Source organism: Oncorhynchus nerka, linkage group LG14 (assembly GCF_034236695.1).
Source record: "Oncorhynchus nerka isolate Pitt River linkage group LG14, Oner_Uvic_2.0, whole genome shotgun sequence".
NCBI lineage: Eukaryota > Metazoa > Chordata > Actinopteri > Salmoniformes > Salmonidae > Oncorhynchus > Oncorhynchus nerka.
Window position 1 is genome coordinate 52,353,487 of NC_088409.1, and position 20,679 is coordinate 52,374,165.

Here is a 20,679-nt window from a genome sequence, read left to right on the forward strand (position 1 = left end):
TGTATATTTATTGATGGACCACTTCAAATTGGTTCCCTAGCTCAGAACAGATCACTTCAATATGGCTAGTTATTAACAAACTAACTTTCAGTGGATAAACTAGATGGCTATATCCAAATATTGTTTGATTTGCTTGCCATCTGTAGTGGTGATGACAGCAGTCCGACAGAAAACCATACATTTTTCAAACAACATCAGCTGTTAAACCATATTTCTCTGCTTCTTTCTTCTCTTTCATGACTTACAACCAGTTGTTTGCATCATTTCTTGTTTTGTTCCTTTTTTTGTGCTTTTAAATTATATTATTAGGCTTTAATATTATTATTATCTTTATTATTTTTAAACTGGATTATTAGCATACATTATAAATTACATCACATTTACATTATATATACTGTATGTATATATATATATATATAAAATAAAAAGTCAATAACTTCCCATTGTTCTCAGTATGGCTGACTTGAATAGTGTCTCCAATATCTTGCATTTGTTCCCAGATTTGCTTTGTTCTGCTACATTCTAATAATACGTGGTGGAGTGTCTCTTAATCAGTGCATGATGGCATTGGGCATTTTTTTGTTTTAACATAACATCTCCATTGGGCTACTGCTCTCACCGGGAGCCGTCGCACTGAGATTAGCCACACCGTATCTTTTACATTTTCTGACAAGTGATTTGCCCATGCCAAGCTCTTTCCAAAATCCTAATCTCTGATGAAGCAAGCTAAATGACAAGGTGTTTGCTTAGCTAGCTAGCTATATGGATAGGACACCCTCACATCTAAAAACAGTACATAATCAATTGATGTTAACTGATCATCAAAAGCACGAGTTACTTGTCGTATAACTCCGATCATAGAGCTAAATGTGGAATAATCGGAAATGTATAGTTCTGACTATGCTCTTCAAGAAGTGATGATATTAAAACCAAATAGTTATAACATTTATTTAAAAATGCCTTGAAACCCGCAGGTAGCCTAGTGGTTAGAGCGTTGGACTAGTAACCGAAAGGTTGCAAGGTCAAATCCCCGAGCTGACAAGGTACAAATCTGTCGTTCTGCCCCTGAACAGGCAGTTAACCCACTGTTCCTAGGCCGTCATTGAAAATAAGAATTTGTTCTTAACTGAGTAAAATAAAGGTAAAATTAAAAAATTAAAAAATTAATTGTGATAATGACCTATTGCTTACCTGCACATACTCTCAGATCACCTAGGGACTAGGGGTTGATCTAGAAATCAGCCACAGCCTTCTTCAAGTCCTGTACTCACCCCTCTGAAGTTGCTCATGGCCTGGAAGTAGACAAGGTAGCTCTTGCGGGGGTCCAGCGGGGTATTCCAGTAGCCATTGTAGGTGTGGTTGTCCCCCACGGTGAAGGGGCTGGCTTCAGGTAAGCTGCTGGGAAGCAGCTCGGCCGTGTAGTAGTTGGGGGTCCCTCTGGCCTGGGCCTCCCCATGGGACATGGGCAGAGGGTAACAGTCCTGAACCCCCAGCTCCCTCTTCACCTTCCTGCCACTCTCCTCCTCTACCACAACCTGGTACGTACTGTTGGAGAGAGAGATGTAAGATGTTTCTCATTAAGTTTAGTCATATAGGGGCATTGGCAAATAATATGTATGTGCTGTAAATGTGACATCAAAATGTCTATAAATCGTATATCAAATCAAAGTTTATTTGTCAAGTGCGCCGAATACAACAGTGAAATGCTTACTTACAGGCTCTAACCAATAGTGCAAAAAAGGTATTATGTGAACAACAGGTAAGTAAATAAATAACAGTAAAAAGACAGGCTATATACAGTAGCGAGGCTATGAAAGTAGCGAGGCTACATACAGACACCGGCTAGTCAGGCTGATTGAGGTAGTATGTACATGTAGATATGGTTAAAGTGACTAAGCATACATGATGAGAGAGTAGCAGTAGCATAAAAAGAGGGTTTGGCGGGTGGTGGGTGGCAGGACACAATGCAGATAGCCCGGTTAGCCAATGTGCGGGAGCACTGGTTGGTCGGCCCAATTGAGGTAGTATGTACATGAATGTATAGTTAAAGTGACTATGCATATATGATAAACAGAGAGTAGCAGCAGCGTAAAAGAGGGGTTGGGGGGGCACACAATGCAAATGCATATATTTATGTACATGTCTGTGTGTGTCTGTTGCTGTTGTGTTCTCACCTGACGGGTGCTCCCCTGCCCAGGGCGGGGCGAAGCAACACAGTGATCGTGCTCTCTGTTTCACTCAGAGGGGACGGCATGTCTCCATAGTCAAACATTGGAGCTGAGGAGGCAGAGCACAGGAGTACAGACAAAGTTATATTATATAGCAATTAGACTGACCTTGTAATTAACAAGATGATATACATACGCACACACAAACGCACTTATTCACATGCTTGCACACACACACATACATACTCTCACGCCACACACTCACACACACACGCAGACATACACACATGCACACAGACACATCCTTCATCAGTCCCCTTTAAAACCAGCTGAACTGTGTCGATCCACACATCCTATCTAATAAACATACAGGCTCTTTCCCTATTCTCTCATAAAAGGTCTGCAGCCCCATCGAATCTTGTGAGTCACTGTTCCCACAGAAATGTCCCTCCAGAATTTCCATCCGTTCTGGTTGTCTTGGATACCGAGTGCAATTAAAAGTCCTGGAAGTGGAGGACAAATAGTAGGAGCTTCTCATTTAAAGGGATTTGGCCAAAGCTGTGTTTCTCCCAGGAGATGCCTCCTGCACAGCGTGTCTTTAATATCCCTAGTCAATTAGTGAAGGGGAGGAAAGGTAAACTATTACGGAGAAATGAATGATTATGGTATAAAGAAATAGGATTTGGAAAATTGCAGCAAGCTGAAAAAGCTGCCTTCAATTAAAGTGAGGTGTTTAATAAGTGTTTATTTTATTCACACGTAACAAAAGCTCTAGCGTGTTACAAAGAGTGAGTTGTTTGATGTCAGTAAGGTGTTGATCGGTTGGGAGTAGGTTGGGGGGGTTTATTGGAGTAAGTTCAATGGAGATAGAAGTAAAAAGTAAAAATTAGCTTGAGGGTTGTGTACAGTTCAGTGTGTGCTCTGTGGTAGTTCACTCTGGAAGACTGTAGAAGGCAGGCTCTGTGGCTGTCTTAGTAGGGGTGCGCGTACATTATGTGGAGTTCATTAGAAGCGCTGTAAGCTAGTTGTCAATGTAGCAATGAGAGATGTTCCGGACAAGTGAATGTTCTGTACTGTAGGCCATTCAAGGGGGTATGGAGGGGGAGGATGGCACATAATGGCTTTTGGACTCTCTCTATGGCCATGTACCAGCAGGTCCCTGTCTGACATACAGCCACCAAATAGTGATTCAGCTGTAAATCTATAATTAAATAACTCTTAGTACTCTCCTTTGCATGGAGACACACTCATACACCCACTGAGAGAAAGAAAGAAAGAGAGAGAGAGAGAGAGAGAGAGAGAGAGAGAGAGAGAGAGAGAGAAAAAATAATTGAGGTTTCCTCTGAGGTGTTTTTATTCCTGCCTTTTTACACAGGTAAACATGCATCATTAAAAGTGAATGGAACACCAAAGATGGATTTCCTTCTTCAGCAATAAGCTCAGAGTCTGTCTCTCTCTCAGCTGGGAGATGCTGCATGATCCCATGAAGATAGCACTGCATCTATCCTTACACATAACAACCGCTGTTTCCTCTCTGCTGTTTGTGCTTTGTTGTGTGCGATGAAAGGGTGTCAATCCTTTTGAAAGGATGGGAGAGGTAGTACTTCTATTCTTGGAGGAGTTGTTTTGCCACTGCAAGAGGATAAAGCAACTGAGGTTGAAAGTCAAATTTCAGACCCTGATAATAGCACAGAGTGAGTGAAACCTACTATAGCTAGCTACACAACTGCACAAGCACAGACAGTCTTCAGTGATATACCTCGGATAGAGAGACTGCAGTATTGGGAATCTATGAAATTGATGAGAGACATACACCATATGGAAGAGGACCTGACATTGGTATATTTTCCTCTGATGGATACAAAGGAATGAATTAGTCTATCTCACAACATTCACTTGAGACCCAGAGGAGTTGTGATTACAACAGCCATGTGCAATATCAATTAACATATTGCTGTAACACCCTTCAGACATACACTACATGACCAAAAGTATGTGGAACCCTGCTCATCGAACATGTCATTCCAATATCATGGGCATTAATATGTAGTTGGTCCCCCTTTTGCTGCTTTATTAACAGCCTCTACTCTTCTGGGAAAACCTTCCAATAGATGTTGGAACATTGCTGCGGGGACTTGCTTCCATTCAGCCATGAGCATCAGTGAGGTCAGATACTGATGTTGGGTGATTAGGCCTGGCTGGCAGTTGGCGTCTTCCCAAAGGTGTTTGATGGGGTTGAGGTCAGGGCTCTGTGCAGGCCAGTCAAGTTCTTCCACACCAATCTCGCCAAACCATTTCTGTATGGACCTCACTTTGTGCACAGGGGCATTGTCATGCTGAACCAGGAAAGGGCCTTCTCCAAACTGCTGCCACAAAGTTGGAAGCGGAGAATCATCTAGAATGTCATTGTATGCTGTAGTGTTAAGATTTCCCTTCACTGGAACTAATGGGCCTGAACCATGAATAACAGCCCCAGACCATTATTCCTCCTCCACCAAACTTTGCAGTTCGCAATCTGCATTCGGGCAGGTAGCGGTCTCCTGGCATCTGCCAAACCCAGATTTGTAAGTCGGAATGCCTAATGGTGTGTTCTAAATTCCCTTATGAATGTATTGCAATGTTTTTAAAATTGTATAACTGCCTTCATTTTGCCGGACCCCAGGAAGAGTAGCTACTGCCTTAGCAGCAGCTAATGGGGATCCATAATGAATACAAATTCAAATGGTGAAGCATGATTCATCACTCCAGAGTACGCGTTCCCACTGCTCCAGTGTTGAATTGCAGCATGCTTTACACCACTCCAGCCGATGTTTGGCATTGCGCATGGTGATCTTCGGCTTGTGTGCGGCTGTTCAGCCATGGAAACCCATTTCCTGAAGCTCCTGACGAACAGTTCTTGTGCTGATGTTGCTTCCAGAGGTGGTTTGGAACTCAGTAGTGAGTGTTGCAACCAAGGACAGATGATTTTCAATCTCTACAAGATTCTGTTCTCGGCAATGCCGTTCTGTGAGATTGTGTGGCCTACCACGGTTGAGCCTTTGATGCGCCTAGACATTCTCACTTCACAATAACAGCACTTACAGTTGACGTGGGAAGCTCTAGCAGGGCCGGAATTTGATAAACTGACTCGTTGGAAAGTTGGCATCCCATGACAGTGCCACGTTGAAAGTCACTGAGCTCATCAGTAAGGCGATTCTACTACCAATGTTTGTCTATGACTGTGTGCTTGATTTTATATACCTGTCAGCAACTGGTGTGGCTGAAATAGCCAAACCCACACATTTTAAGGGGTGTCCACATCCTTTTATATATATTTTATATATATATATATATATATATATATATATATATATATATATATATATATATATATATATATATAGTTACAGACTCCTGTTATATCCTTCAGACAGTTGATGTTCAACTTTGATGCAAGCTAGGTACAAAGGTTGACATGGCACACACATGGACACGCACTCTACACACACGCACACATGGATTTTGTATTGTAGATACAGTGCATTCGGAAGTATTCAGTATTCATGTTACAGCCTTATTGTAAATTGGATTCAATAGTTTTTTTTTACCCTCATTAATCTGCACACAATATCCCAAAATGAAAAAGCAAAAATAGGTTTTAAGAAATGTGTGCAAATGTTTGCAAAAAAAACTGAAGTATTACATTTACATAAGTATTCTGACCCTTTACTCAGTACTTTGTTGAAAATCACAGGCACACCTGTATTTGGGGAGTCTCTTCCATTCTTCTCGGCAGATCCTCAAGCTCTGTCAGGTTGGATGGGGAGAGTCGTGGACACAGCTACTTTCAGGTCTCTCCAGAAATGAGAGAGAAATGCAATCAGGTTCAAGTCTGGGCTCTGGCTGGGCCACTCAAGGACATTCAGAGACATGTCTCGAAGCCACTCCTGCAGTGTGTTGGTTGTGTGCTTAGAGTCGTTGTTCTGTTGGAAGGTGAACCTTTGCACCAGTCTGAGATCCTGAGCGTTCTGGAGCAGGTTTTCATTAAGGGTCTCTCTGTACTTTGCTCCATTCATCTTTCCCTTGATCCTGACTAGTCTCCCAGTCCCCGTCACTGAAAAACATCCCCAGAGCATAAGGCTGCCACAACCATGCTTCACCTTAGGGACATTGCCAGGTTTCCTCCAGATGTGACATTTAGCATTCAGGCCAAAGAGTTCAATATTGGTTTCATCAGACCAGTTAATCATGTTAAAGTTAAACATCTCTGATCAATAGAAACAGGATGCATCTGAGCAAAAAATGTTGGCTCATTGCAAAGGGTCTGCATACTTATGTAAGTAAGATATGTCTGTTTTTTTATATTTAATACATTTGCAAACATTTCTTAAAACCTGTTTCCGATTGTCATTGTGTGGTATTGTCTGTAGATTGATGAGGAAAAAATATATTTAATACATTTTTGAATAAGGCTGGGAAGGAGTCTGAATACTTTCCGAATGCACTGTAAATGCGGCAGCAGGTAGCCTAGTGGTTAGAGCGTTGGGCCAGTAACCGAAAGGTTCCTGGATTGAATCCCGAGCTGTCAAGATAAGAATCTGTCGTTCTGCCCCTGAACAAGCCAGTTAACCCACTGTTCCCCGGTAGGCCGTCATTGTAAATAAGAATTTGTTCTTAACTGACTTGCCTAGTAAAATAAAGGTTAGAAACTGCCTTAATGTTGCTGGACCCAAGGGATCCTCAATAAATGCAAATGCAAATGGATAGACAAACATTCAAGTGTGAACACATACACCTGCAGTTGTACACACACATCGACACTCACCAGAAATGTTGGTGGTGATCTCAGTTAGGGCGGTCTGGCCGAAGCCCTTGGTTGTGCGAGCACGGACAGAAATCAGATATGTGGTGCCAGGGTGAAGGTTGGAGAACATGTGATAGGTCTCGTTCCTCAGCTTCGACACTGTTCTCCTAGGTCCTGGCACATTGATGCCTGGGTCAGACGACTCAATGCTCTGATAGCTGATCTGTGGACAGATAAATACAAAAAAGACACCAGAATGATTCATATAGCAATTATTTCTGAGAACAGGAGTTATTTACTTTGTGGAGCAACTACCTTTTAACTTTTGTTCAATTGATTTTCTCTGAGGATTCACATCTGACTTTGAAAATTGTGCTTCTGCTCTACTGATTGGTAATGTTGCTTTTCAAATCAAATTGTATTAATCACGTGCTTAGTAAACAACACGGTGTGTACAATGCAGAGAGTAAGAAAATAGAGAAATAATAGAAAAGTAAAAAGTAAAACATGTAATAATAAAAGTAATAATAGTATATAAGTATATAACTTGGCTACACTGAGTCGATGTGCAGGGGTACAAGGTAATTGAGGTAGACATGTACATGTAACTAGAAATAAAGTGACAGAAATAGTAGCAGGAGGAAATGTGATCCAGTCCAGTGTAATGCTGTTATTTTTTCATAAAAGTAGAATCATTATCAAACCGTTATTGTTTTGTGTGTTTACAGATTTCCCAACCTGCGGGTTGCACAATAACAAGATGTTAATGATTTTGTTTGGCTTGCTCATCCATTCATGGTCAAGCCTGAAGGACATTCATGCTAATATGGGAATGTGTTCTGTGTGAAATATTGATGCTGTTGGAAGCAGCAATTTTTCCCCACCCAGTCAAACTGTCTTATGGGAATCCACCCATGTGGCGTCAGAGAGTAATGTAAAAGCTGGGAATGTTAAATAACACAGACACGCCTTGCTTCCCACTGACTTGAACCAAACTATTGACTATGCAGATTATTTTAAGAGCACGATATGCCCATGCAGGCGTGGTAACTGTGAAGATAGCCAATGACTGTACACAGTACACACAGTTCCTCATAAAAAAGCCAACATAAAAGCCGATAATAGCCTTCAGAAAGAGCAAAGAGGACCAAGGAGGGGCTTGTGAGGCTGAAGTTATAGCGATTGATGGGCTCAGGGAGACTGGTCAAAGCTTTAATGGGGGAGAAATTAAGAGGATTCCTTCTGCGGCTCTGTCTAAAGCTCTCTTTGTCAGCTCAGAGAGATCAGGACGTTACTGGAAGAAAATCCATCCACTTTATATGTCAAACCACAAATCCCATTTAATAATATCCTCCTTGAGATGACATTGAAAGAGAGAGGGCTGAGCCCCTACCATAGATGAAGACAAAATTAGCATGAATAAATTAGTGCTAATAAATGAGGGTGAAAAATGTGATGATGCATGGCAGTGCTACAGTATATGCTGATAAATATTTTTCTTAACTTCTCTTGGTGACAATGTGCCAGACTACTTGCTAGCTCTAGATGTACTGTTAGATGAGCGGAGAGAAACAGAGAGCACTCTGGGGATGGACTATGAGCTTGTAAAATAATGCAATACACAACCACACATATATAGAGGCTGATATGTACTGTAGCTTCTGCCTGTATTCTTAACGTCAAACAGCTGTGTTGTGTCTATTACGTCAATTAACAGCCACCTGTAAAATATAGCTATTGTTCTGTCCTTGTTTCTAACTCTCTGTTTGAAAAGTTCTGTGACATTTATCTCCTAGATCTTACCTGTGCTAATCAATGCCTGTGACACTGCTCTTGCTGACCTAAACTACACCAATCAATTACTACAATTTATGAGGGTCAATTTTGGGAGGAGATGTTTAGAGGAAGATGATTGGAGGGCATCGAGCAGAGTGGGAAGCATCCTTATCTTTCTGTACAGCACTTTGAGATATCAGCTGATGTAAGAAGGGCTATATAAATTGATTTGATTTACCTCGTATTGGGTGATGAGACCATTGGGTTCCACTGGCTCCTCCCACTTGAGGAAGATCATGTCTTCCAGGGGGGTGAAGGTCAGCGATTCAGGGGTGATGCCACCGGGAACTATGGGAAACAAGCATGTCAGGCAATTGAAGCTGTAAAATCATGGCAAGTATCTCATAATGTCAATATCATATTCAGTGGTCAATGTCACTGAGTCCCTCTTACAATGTTAGTCTTAGAACTGAGAATTCTGCATCATGTAGGACATAAAGGACTATATTTTGTGTCAGAGTCAGAGAGTGTACAAGCGAAGAGAAAAGGAGATGATTGATGGATATAAAACCACTGAAGTAGAGTAATCATTATCAAGTGCTTACAATCAATTCAGACTGATCAGGTTTGTGCTATCATCATGAGGGTGAGGTTCATATTACATGATATAGAGATCCCAAAATAAATTTATTTGAGTACGGAGTCTGACATGAAGACTATTGTAGCTCTGCTGGAGTCACTTTTATTGATAACTTTGACACCTTCTGGAAACAGAAGATACTCTTCAGGAATGATTGCATCCATCCAAATCATCTTGGCTCCTGGACTCTGTCTACACATTTCAAGGTTGCATTGAAACAATGACTAGTAAATGATCCAAGACCAGCTCAGTTAATCCCTACCATTGTGACAATGAGTCGTCACGACGCTGCATCAAATGTACATGATCTTAGGGGCATTGGCAAACACAATGTAAGTAATTTAATGTATGTACCCCTAATTGCACTGAATACATCTGTTCATCCTACAGCTATTGTAAGCAGTAATCATGAGCCTATAAACCAGAGTTACACTTTTAGCACTGTGGCGGTGTGCAATAGTAGGAAGACCTCAGCTCCAATGTAAATAAGGTAAGTCTACCTCTGATAAGCTTTCCAGTATAGCATTCAAAACAATCAAGCAACCCAGAAAAGTGCTAAAATTAACCCATTTTAACACATGTAGAATAAGAAACAAGGTCCATGAAGTCAATAACTTGCTTGTAAACAGATGACATTCATATTCTGACTATCTCTGAAACTCATTTAGATCATACATGGTTATAACATCTACCCAAAAGACAGAAATGCCAACGGAGGCAGTGTTGCGGTCTATATTCAGAACCACATTCCTGTAAAGCTTAGAGACGATCTAATGTTAAATACTGTTGAAGTAATATGGCTACAGGTTCATCTGCCTCACCCTAAATCCCATTCTTGTGGTAAGCTGCTATAGACCACCAAGTAGTAACAGTCGGTATCTGGATAATATATGTGAAATGCTTGATAATGTATGTGAGATCAACAGATAAGTATATTTTCTGGGTGATTTAAATATGGACTTGCTATCATCAAGATGCCCACTCTGGAAAAAACTTTAAACTGTAACCAGTGCCTGCAACCTGGATCAGGTTGTCAGTCAACATACCATCAACATGTATTGATAACATTTTTACTAACGCTGCGGATAATAGCCATATCTAGGAAAAACACATTTCCAAAGTCGTGGCCTAATATAGTGTATTCGAAGTCATATAACTTTTGTAGTGATTCTTATGTTGATGATGTAAATAATATTTGCTGCTCTGTGGTGTGTAATGAGGAGCAACCAGACGCTGCACTTGACACATTTATGAAACTACTTATTCCAGTTACTAATAAGCACGCAACCATTAATAAAATGACTGTAAAAACGGTTAAATCCCCTTGAATTGATGAGGATTTGAAAAATTGTATGGTTGAGAGGGATGAGGCAAAAGGTATGGCAATTAAGTCTGGCAGCCCAACTGATTGACAAACGTACTGCAAATTGAGAAATCAATCACTAAACTAAATAAAAATGAAAATAAACTACACTATGAAGCAAAGATAAATTATATAAAGAATCATAGTAAAAAGCTTTGGGGCACCTTAAATGAAATTTTGGGAAAAAAAGCCAAGTCGGCACAAAGCCCACTGATATTGCAAACTGCATTAATTACTTTTTCATTGGCAAGATAAGCAAACTTAGGGATGACATGGTAGCAAAAAATACTGACACGACACATCCAAGTATATTGGACCAACTCATGAACTTTACGAATTCCGTAAAGTCAGTGTGGAAGAGGTGAAAAAATGATTGTTGTCTATCAACAATGGAAAATTACTGAGGATAATAGAAGACGATATTGCCAAATCTTCAATGTAAGCCTACTAGAGAGCATGTGCCCTCAGGCGTGGAGGGAAGCTAAAGTCATTCCACTACCCAAGAATAGTAAAGCCCCCTTTACTGGCTCAAATAGCCGACCAATCAGCCTGTTACCAACCCTTTAGTAAACTTCTGGAAAAAATGGTGTTTGACCAGATACAATGCTATTTTACAAATTGACAACATAATTTCAGCATGCTTATAGGGAAGGACACTCAACAAGCACAGCACTTACACAAATGACTGATGATTGACTGAGAGAAATTGATGATACAATTATTGTGGGGCTGTCTTGTTAGACTTCAGTGCAGCTTTTGACATTATTGATCATAGTCTGCTGCTGGAAAACGTATGTGTTATGCCTTTACACCCTCGGCTATAATGTGGATAAATAGTTATCTGTCTAACAGAACACAAAGGGTGTTCATTAATGGAAGCCTCTCCAACATAATCCAGGTAGAATCAGGAATTCCCCAGGGCAGCTGTCTAGGCCCCTTACTTTTTTCAATCTTTACTAACGACATGCCACTGACTGAGTAAAGTCAGAGTTTCTATGTACGTGGATGACTCAACACTATACACGTCAGCTACTACAGCAACTGAAATGACTGCAACACTCAACAAAGAACTGTAGTTAGTTTCAGAGTGGGTGGCAAGGAATAAGTTAGCCCTAAATATTTATAAAACTAAAAGCACAGTATTTGGAACAAAACACTCACTAACCCTAAACCTCAACTAAATCTTGTAATAAATAATGTGGAAATTGAGCTGTTGAGAGTAACAACTGCTTGGAGTAACACTAGATTGTAAACTGTCATGGTCAAAACATATTGATGCAGTTGTAGCTAAGATGTGGAGAAGTCTGTCTATAATAAAGCGACGCTCTGCCTTCTTAACAATACTATCAACAAGGCAGGGCCTACAGGCCCTAGTTTTGTCGCACCTTGCCTACTGTTCAGACGTGTGGTCAGGTGTCACAAAAAGGACTTGGCTCAGAACAGGGCAGCACGGCTGGCCCTTGGATGTACACAGAGAGCTAATATTAGGGATGTCAATCTCTCCTGGCTGAAAGTGGAGGAGAGATTGACTTCATCACTACTTACTACATAGAGCCATGACTAAATGGAACTATCCCCATCAAGTAATTGATGCAATCAGTAAAATTACACTTAAAAAACAGATTTAAAAAACACCTTATGGAACAGTGGGGACTGTGAAGCAACACAAACAATGGCACACACACACATGCGCACACACACACGGATTTAGTACTGTAGACATGTGGTAATGGTGGAGTAGGGGCCTGAGGGCACACATTGTGTTGTGAAATCTGTGAATGTATTGTAATGTTTTAAAATTGTATAAACTGCCTTAATTTTGCTGCAGCAGCTAATGGAATCCATAATAAATACAAATATAATTATTGTACTATAGTGGACAGGGCATTTCTATTGTACCATGAGTCATATGCCTTCAAAATATCAAAATACCTCCATGAAATAGTGGTGATTAAATGCATCCTCAGCTGATGGCCAGTGATGACATTCCTTAGTATAAATGCTGAATGCTGTTAAACCTCTGTCTGGCCTGGACACCAGGGGAAGCCTGGCCTATACACATCCCTATAAAAACAAAGCTAACTGTTTTGATAGTATCCTCTGTGCACTGTGGTTTTCTATTCCAGACCACAATCCCCATTAGTCTCTCTCCCTCTCTTTTTTTCTCATTCGCTCTCATACACTTTTTTTCTTTCTCCCTTTCGTTTAGTTTCTTTTTAATGGAAAAATACATTTGATCTTCAGCCAGGCATCTGCAATGCACAGAGGCTGTTGGCTGCCTTGGCTCAAAAGGATTATATTGAGAGATATGGGGAAAATCCGTTCTCTCTGGCTTCATTTTCATTTGAGAAATGAGATGGATCCTTTGGTATGCCGATGCAGCCTCTTGGAGATGGTCACAATGCTTTTATTCTAGTCTACTGAGACACAACCGCATGGGACAGGAGACGAATCATGATAGTTATGAATCACTTCAATCAAACTGTAGCTACTGATGTTGACTGACCCAGTGTTATCAATCCCAACTGTATAGATAGCTAGATTGTTTTTCCCATTTTTCCCAGCATTATTTTTGTTAATTTGTTAACACAAATATGAATTTAGAGCAGAGATAATACCCTCTGGAGAAAGGTTTTGGATGACTCCCTAGGTACTTTCGGTTATTTTGATCACCAAAGTGATCCCTGAACAGTCTGTCACTAAAACAGCCAAGTGTTTCTTATAGGTCTCTAGGAAGAAGGGATTGAGAAAGTAGACAGCCATGTGAGGAGGTTGGAAAGCAGCCAATCAGGGCACTCTAACACAAGACGGTTCCGATCATTCTACTTCCTATGAAAATGTGCCCTGTACGTATCAGTTCCTTTTTATGTCTCAAACATTCTCCCATGTTATTCTGGTTTCTATGAATAGGTACCCTGTATGAGCTCCTACGTACAGTATATGTCTCCAACATTCTCCCATCACTTACTGTCCTCTTCAGTCTGGAAGGTGACCTCCCGACCCTCCTTCTTGCCCTCAGGGTTGGCGAGCGCCAAACGGACCTGGATGGAGTGGTAGGCCGGCAGGTCACGCAGGGTGAAGCGTGAGGCATTGTGCTCAACCGCCAGGCACTCACGCACAGTAGTGTTGTGCCCACCGCCGCCCCCTGCGGTGGCATAGCGGTAGCACAGGGACACAGAGTAGGTGTGGCAGCGGGTCAAGTTGTAGGCCAGCGTCTCCCACTGCAGGGTCAGCTGCCTGGACTGGATCTCTGAGGCTGTGAGACTTCGCAAGGCCCGTGTGGGTTCTAATAAAGAGGGAAGGCAGGAGGAAGGGAGGGAAAGGAAGAGAGAGAAGGCAATGTTATCAACTAGGTCCAGGTCTTCTTTTGAAAAACATGTTTTTATCTCAAGAGACTAACCTGGTTAAATAAAGCTTAAATAAAAACTGTTTAAACACAGTGTAAATTACGAAATCCGGCAGTTATCTTTATTGCTAGGTGATTTTGGAAAGGCTGCTTGTTTTTAGTAGTCACCCAGTTACTTCTGGTCACTGCTGGGTTTTGGGTCAACACTGTTTCTTTTGACTCGAGCAGAGAGAACTAAAGCCTTGTCTTCCTATTCCTCCCTCGGGAGAGACAGCTAGAGGGATACAGAGGTACTGAGAAGCTTCTGTGCCTTCAAGCACAAGCCAGTCAGTGTTGCAGATACAGGCTACAGGGGTGAGCCAAGGCCAATCTCAGCAACACACTACCAATGGAGGCATTTGTCACAGCCCATTATTGATGCCTTTTTGTCAAACAGTATTCCACATAATGTATTGTATTGCTTTGTTCTTTTAATAGGGATTCGTGACTAATGGCGGAGGAGAGTGAGAGTGACAGAGGAGATATGGAGCGGAGGGCTCAGCAGTGAGAAGAGTAAGGTTATACCAGCCAACGTCTTCATTCCTGCACTGACTATCACACTCAAAGGGATTCTTCTCTTACTGCAGCTATTTGTGCTGAGAACTAAAACAATGGAGGTAATGTATTGATAAGCGATGGGACGCTTAAAGGAACAAAGGCAGTAATCAAAGGAGATGGATTTGAAAGGTGCTCTCTCTAAATATGCAAGGACATATACGAGCACAAACAGGCACATGCACACACACTAACTCACCACTCAAAAGGTAATATCTTCCTTGCGGATATTTTTCCTCTGTATCCCTTTCTATTCATTATATCTCATGAAGCCCCTCGCTCAGCAGAGAGGTTTGGTGGCAGGGGGCTCTCCAGAAGGCTCAGTGACCCAGAAGCAGGTGGAAGCCTATTAACGTGGTTTGGAAATAACTTGTCTCCTCTGTGATTTACTTGAGGGATTTAGAGCTACGATAATGCAGCCCTGCTGATAATCACAGTGATGGCTCATCAAGCACACCTGGCTGGCCATCAGAGGCGGGCGGAGACCATGTTCATATTCACGGCCATTAGTTTTACAGCACTCACAGGAGGACGTCCGGGCTACACTACATAGGTCAGAGCAAGCCAGGAAGAGATTAGTTGTTCACACGGAACAGCAGAACATACCCAGTCCATGGCAACACTCTTTTTTTTGGAGAAGAAATTCACTTTAGTCAGAATAACACCCAGAGGGTCCAAGCCTCCCATCTGTTCACTCTGGTAACTAGCACACTCCCAGAGATACCCACTGTGACCAGACCATAAATTTCCTTCCTTACCTAAGCAGCCCAACAAAGGTGAGGAGGATCATAATGCAATGATGAAGTGTGGGGTCAGTGTGGGATCTGGACCAGATGGTCTGGGGGACAGGGGTCAAAGGAACTCAAGGGTGTCCAGGTGGTGATTAGAGAATCATGGAGGGTGGGCCTGGTGATGGATGAGGAGTATGTGAAGGTGTGTGAATCAGGATGAGGCCAACAACAGAACAAACAAGTAGACACAGCAACCTAACCCGTATGTTGTGAAAACAACAGCTTGGGAAATTACAGGGCAAGAGGTCAGGCTTTGATATCTGAGACAGTTATTTGGAGTCACTATCGGTATGCAAATTATCCGGAGGAAAAAAACATGACAGACAGGATACAATGGTGCCACTAAAATACATGTACATTAGAACAGTGTGTGCATCCTCTCACTTCACAACTATAACATTCCCTCTCCTCTTTCCCTCTCTATCTCTTTGAAATAGAGAGGGAAATATAAAATATATTTTTGAATGAGAGCTGGCTCTGGGCTCTCTCTATTTTACTGTCTGTGGCTATTGGGAAATGGAGTGTGCTTAATGTGTCATCAGAGAGAGGACATGGAGGCTATGGTTGGTGGAACAGGGAGGGGGGGGTGTGAGAGATGGTTTGTGGTGGGAAGAGATCGCTGTGCATATTAGACTGATGACTGTAGAAGACATGGGACAAATGCCCACAGGAAATAGGCATGAATTTTGTGGTTGAGTGTCTGTGCGTGTGTGTATGTGCGTGTGTGTGTTAGTTGTTTTCTTCCAGCACAAATTATATTTTTACAAAGACCACCTCTCAATCTCACAGAGATTTCAGTCTGGAATACAATTTTTCCACATTATTGCCACAGTCCATGGTCTGTTATTCCACAATATAAGGAGCAATTACTCTGAGATCTAGCTGTTGTGCATATGTACTTTGAATAGTATTAAGAAATATTCTCTCTAAAATATTCTCTCTAAAATTACCAAAAAATATGAGGAGAGTTTCTGAATTTTCAGAGGAAACATCCACAGAGGAAGCAAACAGCTTGTAGAGTGATACATTTCCCTCTATTTATCAAGACTAGAAACATACCAAGACCAAGAAAACTAGAATGATCTTACAATAACAATTGCAAATAATTTCAAAAGGTATGTGGCTTTAAAAGTATGATATGGTATGGTAAGATTTTATCAAGGATTTGCAAGTGGTTAATAACATGTATTACCAAAATATTCTGTGTTACCAAACACTGCCAATTATGAGAATGTCACATACTGTACAAGCTTATCTAGACCTTGTCACACCGCCCAGACCCTCACCTGCACACTTAGTCCTGCTGACGAGGGGTGGTCCAGGTGGTCCGGTGCCGCCCTCTCCGGGCCGGGTCAGCAACACACTTATGTGATACTCCGTGTCTGGGTCCAGGTGCCACAGCTTGTAGGTGACCATGTTGACCCCATGGACCTCAGACCAAGGTGATTGGCTGGCCCGGTACTCAATCTCCTTCCTGATAATAGGGCCATCTCCCAGGATGGAGTTGGTGTTGAGCTGGATGATCAGATATGTGGAGCCCGCTCTCAGCAGCTGTGGGGGCGCGATAGGGGAGGGGGGAACTGTGGGAAGAAGACAGGGTAGGAGGCTGTGAGTTTATTTAAATGTTATTATTGCTTCTATACACTGTAGCTGTATATCTTCCATCCATTATGTGACATTTGAGGACTATGTTGGTCGGAAGTGGTTGAACTGCATTCCACTGTACTTAAAAGTACTATATACTATTGCTAATCAGTCTTATTACAACATGCTTATCAGCTTTATTCATCATTTTACTCTAAATAGGAGGCCTTTTACTCTAAATAGGCCTCCTTTTACTACATCCATAACCTTCTCTTTTTTCACCTTTACTTAACAAGATAGGCCAGTTCAGAACAAGTTCTCATTTACAACTGCGACCTGGCCAAGATAAAACAAAGCAGTGCGACACAAACAGAGTTACACACGGAATAAACAAACGTACAGTCAATAACACAATAAAAAAATATATATATAGTGTGTGCAAATTAAGTAAGACTAGGGAGGTAAAGGCAATAAATAGGCCATAGTGGCGAAGTAATTACAATTGAGCAAATAAACACTGGAGTGATAGATGTGCAGAAGGTGAATGTGCAAGTAGAGATACTGGGGTACAAAGGAGCAAAAAATAAATAACAATATGGGGATGAGGTAGTTGGATGGGCTATTTACAGATGGGCTATTTACAGATGGGCTATTTACAGGTGCAATGTTCTGTGAGCTGCTCTGACAGCTGATGCTTAAAGTTAGTGAGGGAGATATGAGTCTCCAGCTTCAGTTATTTTTGCAATTCGTTCCAGTCATTGGCAGCAGAAAACAGGTAGGAAAGGTGGCCAAAGGAGGAATTGGCTTTTTGGGTGACCAGTGAAATATACCCGCTGGAGCGCGTGCTGCTATGGCGACCAGTGAGCTGAGATACCTTAACCTAGCAAAGACTTGTAGATAACCTGGTGCCAGTGGGTTTGGAGATGAATATGAAGCGAGGGCCAGCCAACGAGAGCATACAGGTCACATTGGTGGGTAGTATATGGGGCTTCGTGACAAAGCGGATGGCACCGTGATAGACTGCATCCAATTTGCTGAGTAGAGTGTTGAAGGCTATTTTGTAAATTACATCGTCGAAGTAAAGGATAGGCAGGATTGTCAGTTTTACGTGTGTATGTTTGGCAGCATGACTGAAGGATGCTTTGTTGCGAAATAGGAAGCCCATTCTAGATTCAATTTTGGATCGGAGATGCTTAATGTGAGTCTGGAAGGAGAGTTTACAGTCTAACCAGACACCTAGGTATTTGTAGTTGTCCATATATTCTAAGTCAGAACTGCCCAGAGTAGCAATGCTGGACGGGCGTGCAGGGGCAGGCAGCGATCGGTTGAAGACCATGCATTTAGTTTTACTTGCATTTAAGAGCAATTGGAGGCCACGTAAGGAAAGATGTATGGCATTTAACTTGTTGAGGATAGGGGGCAGTATTTTCACTTTGGATGAATTGCGTGCCTTTAGTGAACTGCATCCTACTCTGGATAGAAAACTCTCTGAAGTTTCTGAAACTGTTTGAATTATGTCTGTGAGTATAACAGAACTCATAGGGCAGGCAATCTTCCAAACAAGAAGTGATATTCTGAATGTGGGGCAACTTTGACGTCATCGCCCCCTCCTTTCCCAAAAAGATATGGATCTGTTAGCACTTCCTACGCCTTCCACTAGATGTCCTCATTCAGTAGAAAGTGGAATGGAGCATTTGCTGTGAACTTTGACCGAATGGGAGGGGAAATAGTAAGTGTCCCGACAGAATGCCATTTTCCTGTGGCGCATTTCTCTGTGGGTGCTACCACTGTTCCATTTGGCTCCAGCTGAAAACGTATGATCCGGTTGGAACGTTATTGGATATATATGATAATAACATCCTGAAGATTGATTCTCTACCTAGTTTGACCAGTTTATTCGACCTGGAATATATCTTTTGGAAGTTTTCGTGCGAGTTATGCTGGACCAGCAGTCTGTTTTTGGGCACGTGAGCTGAAAGTGATAGCAAATGCAGCTACTTGGACACTAGTGTTGGACATTATGGAACAAAACAACGATTTATTGTGGAACTAGGACTCCTTGCACTACATTCTGATGAAAGATCATCAAAGGTAAGGGAATATTTATGTTGTAATTTCGTATTTCTGTTGACTCCAACATGGAGGAGAAATACTTTTACGTCTGAGCGCCGTCTCAGATTATTGCAATGTAACATTTAAAAAAGATCTGACACAGCGGTTGCATTAAGAACCAGTGTATCTTTAATTATATGTAGAACATGTATCTTTAGTCAAAGTTTATGATGAGTATTTCTGTTATCTGGCGTAGCTTTCTATAATTCCTCCAGATATTTTTTTCAGGCAGTTCTGAACATGGCGTCAATGTAAACCGAGATTTGTGGATATAAATATGCATATTATCGAACAAAACATAAATGTATTGTGTAACATGTTATATGAGTGTCATCTGATGAAGATTTTCAAAAGGTTAGTGATTCATTTTATCTCTTTGGCTGGAGAAAATGGCTGTGTTTTCCCTTTTATTTGGTGGTGGTCTAACATAAATAGATGTTCGGACATGATGGGTAGATGAACAAGATGTTTATCTTTCATTTGAGGTATTGGACTTGTTCATGTGTGAAAGTTAAATATTTCTAAAGAATATTTTTGAATTCCCTGCGCCACCTTTTCAGCTGAACAGGGGGGGGGGGTGGAGTTCCCTGAGGGGAATGTGAGCGATGTGTGCCTCCGCTGGCTCCGTAATTAATGCAAGCGCTTCACAGAGGAAGTCACCAAGATGAAAGAAGAGACCCAACATCATTGAGGACAAGTTGTCAAAGCAGAAATCATTTCAGAGGCCACCGTCCAAATAACACTTACAGCAGACTCTCAGAGCCACTAAGCAATTATACAGTAAGTCGACTGTGTGAGGGGAAGATGTGAATGAAGAAAAACAAGAAGAGCTAGAGAATGATCAGAGTTAGATATGTGGCTGTGAACAATCCCTGATTCCTGCAGAGGCACAGGTATCTATTAAGACCAAATGCGGCGCCGACAGAGATGGCCGCCTCGCTTCACGTTCCTAGGAAATTTAGTTTTTTTACGTGTTATTTATTACATTGGTACCCCAGGTAATATTAGGTTTTATTACATACATTTGGGAGGAACTACTGGATATAAGGACAACGTCAACTCATCATCATCATTACGACCGGGAATACGGATCCTGTGTTTTGCCCACCACCCAGGACAATGGATCGGATCCCAGCTGGCGATCCAATACAGCAACGCCGTAAAAGGGGCAGACGAAGCGGTCTTCTGGTCAGGCTCCCCAGCCACGTCCTCAGAGGATGCGCAGACCAGCAACTGGTGTGTTTACGGACATATTCAATCAAAACTTATCCCAGTCTGCTGTTCCCACATGCTTCAAGAGGGCCACCATTGTTCGCCTCTTCAACCTCAGGAGGCTGAAGAAATTCGGCTGGTCAACCAAAAGCACTCATTTCTACAGATGCACAATCGAGCGCATCCTGTCGGGTTGTATCACCGCCTGGTACGGCAACTGCTCCGCCCACAACCGTAAGGCTCTCCAGAGGGTAGTGAGGTCTACACAACGCATCACCAGGGGCAAACTGCACCACCCGATGTCACAGGA

General features: G+C 41.9%; 1 protein-coding gene across 3 annotated transcripts in view; it reads right to left on the bottom strand.

The window, feature by feature from the left end:
- Positions 1 to 20,679, bottom strand: part of LOC115141434 (receptor-type tyrosine-protein phosphatase U) — a 272,604-nt gene that overhangs the window by 98,388 nt on the left and 153,537 nt on the right. For all 3 annotated transcript variants that reach the window (XM_065000165.1, XM_029680301.2, XM_029680299.2), the window contains exons 7-12: positions 16,748 to 17,041; positions 13,699 to 14,016; positions 8,966 to 9,075; positions 6,973 to 7,174; positions 2,175 to 2,277; positions 1,272 to 1,545 (exon numbers count right to left, since the gene is read on the bottom strand). In XM_065000165.1, the coding sequence (XP_064856237.1) occupies positions 1,272 to 1,545; positions 2,175 to 2,277; positions 6,973 to 7,174; positions 8,966 to 9,075; positions 13,699 to 14,016; positions 16,748 to 17,041 (1,301 nt within the window). The remainder of the gene's footprint in view (positions 1 to 1,271; positions 1,546 to 2,174; positions 2,278 to 6,972; positions 7,175 to 8,965; positions 9,076 to 13,698; positions 14,017 to 16,747; positions 17,042 to 20,679) is intronic.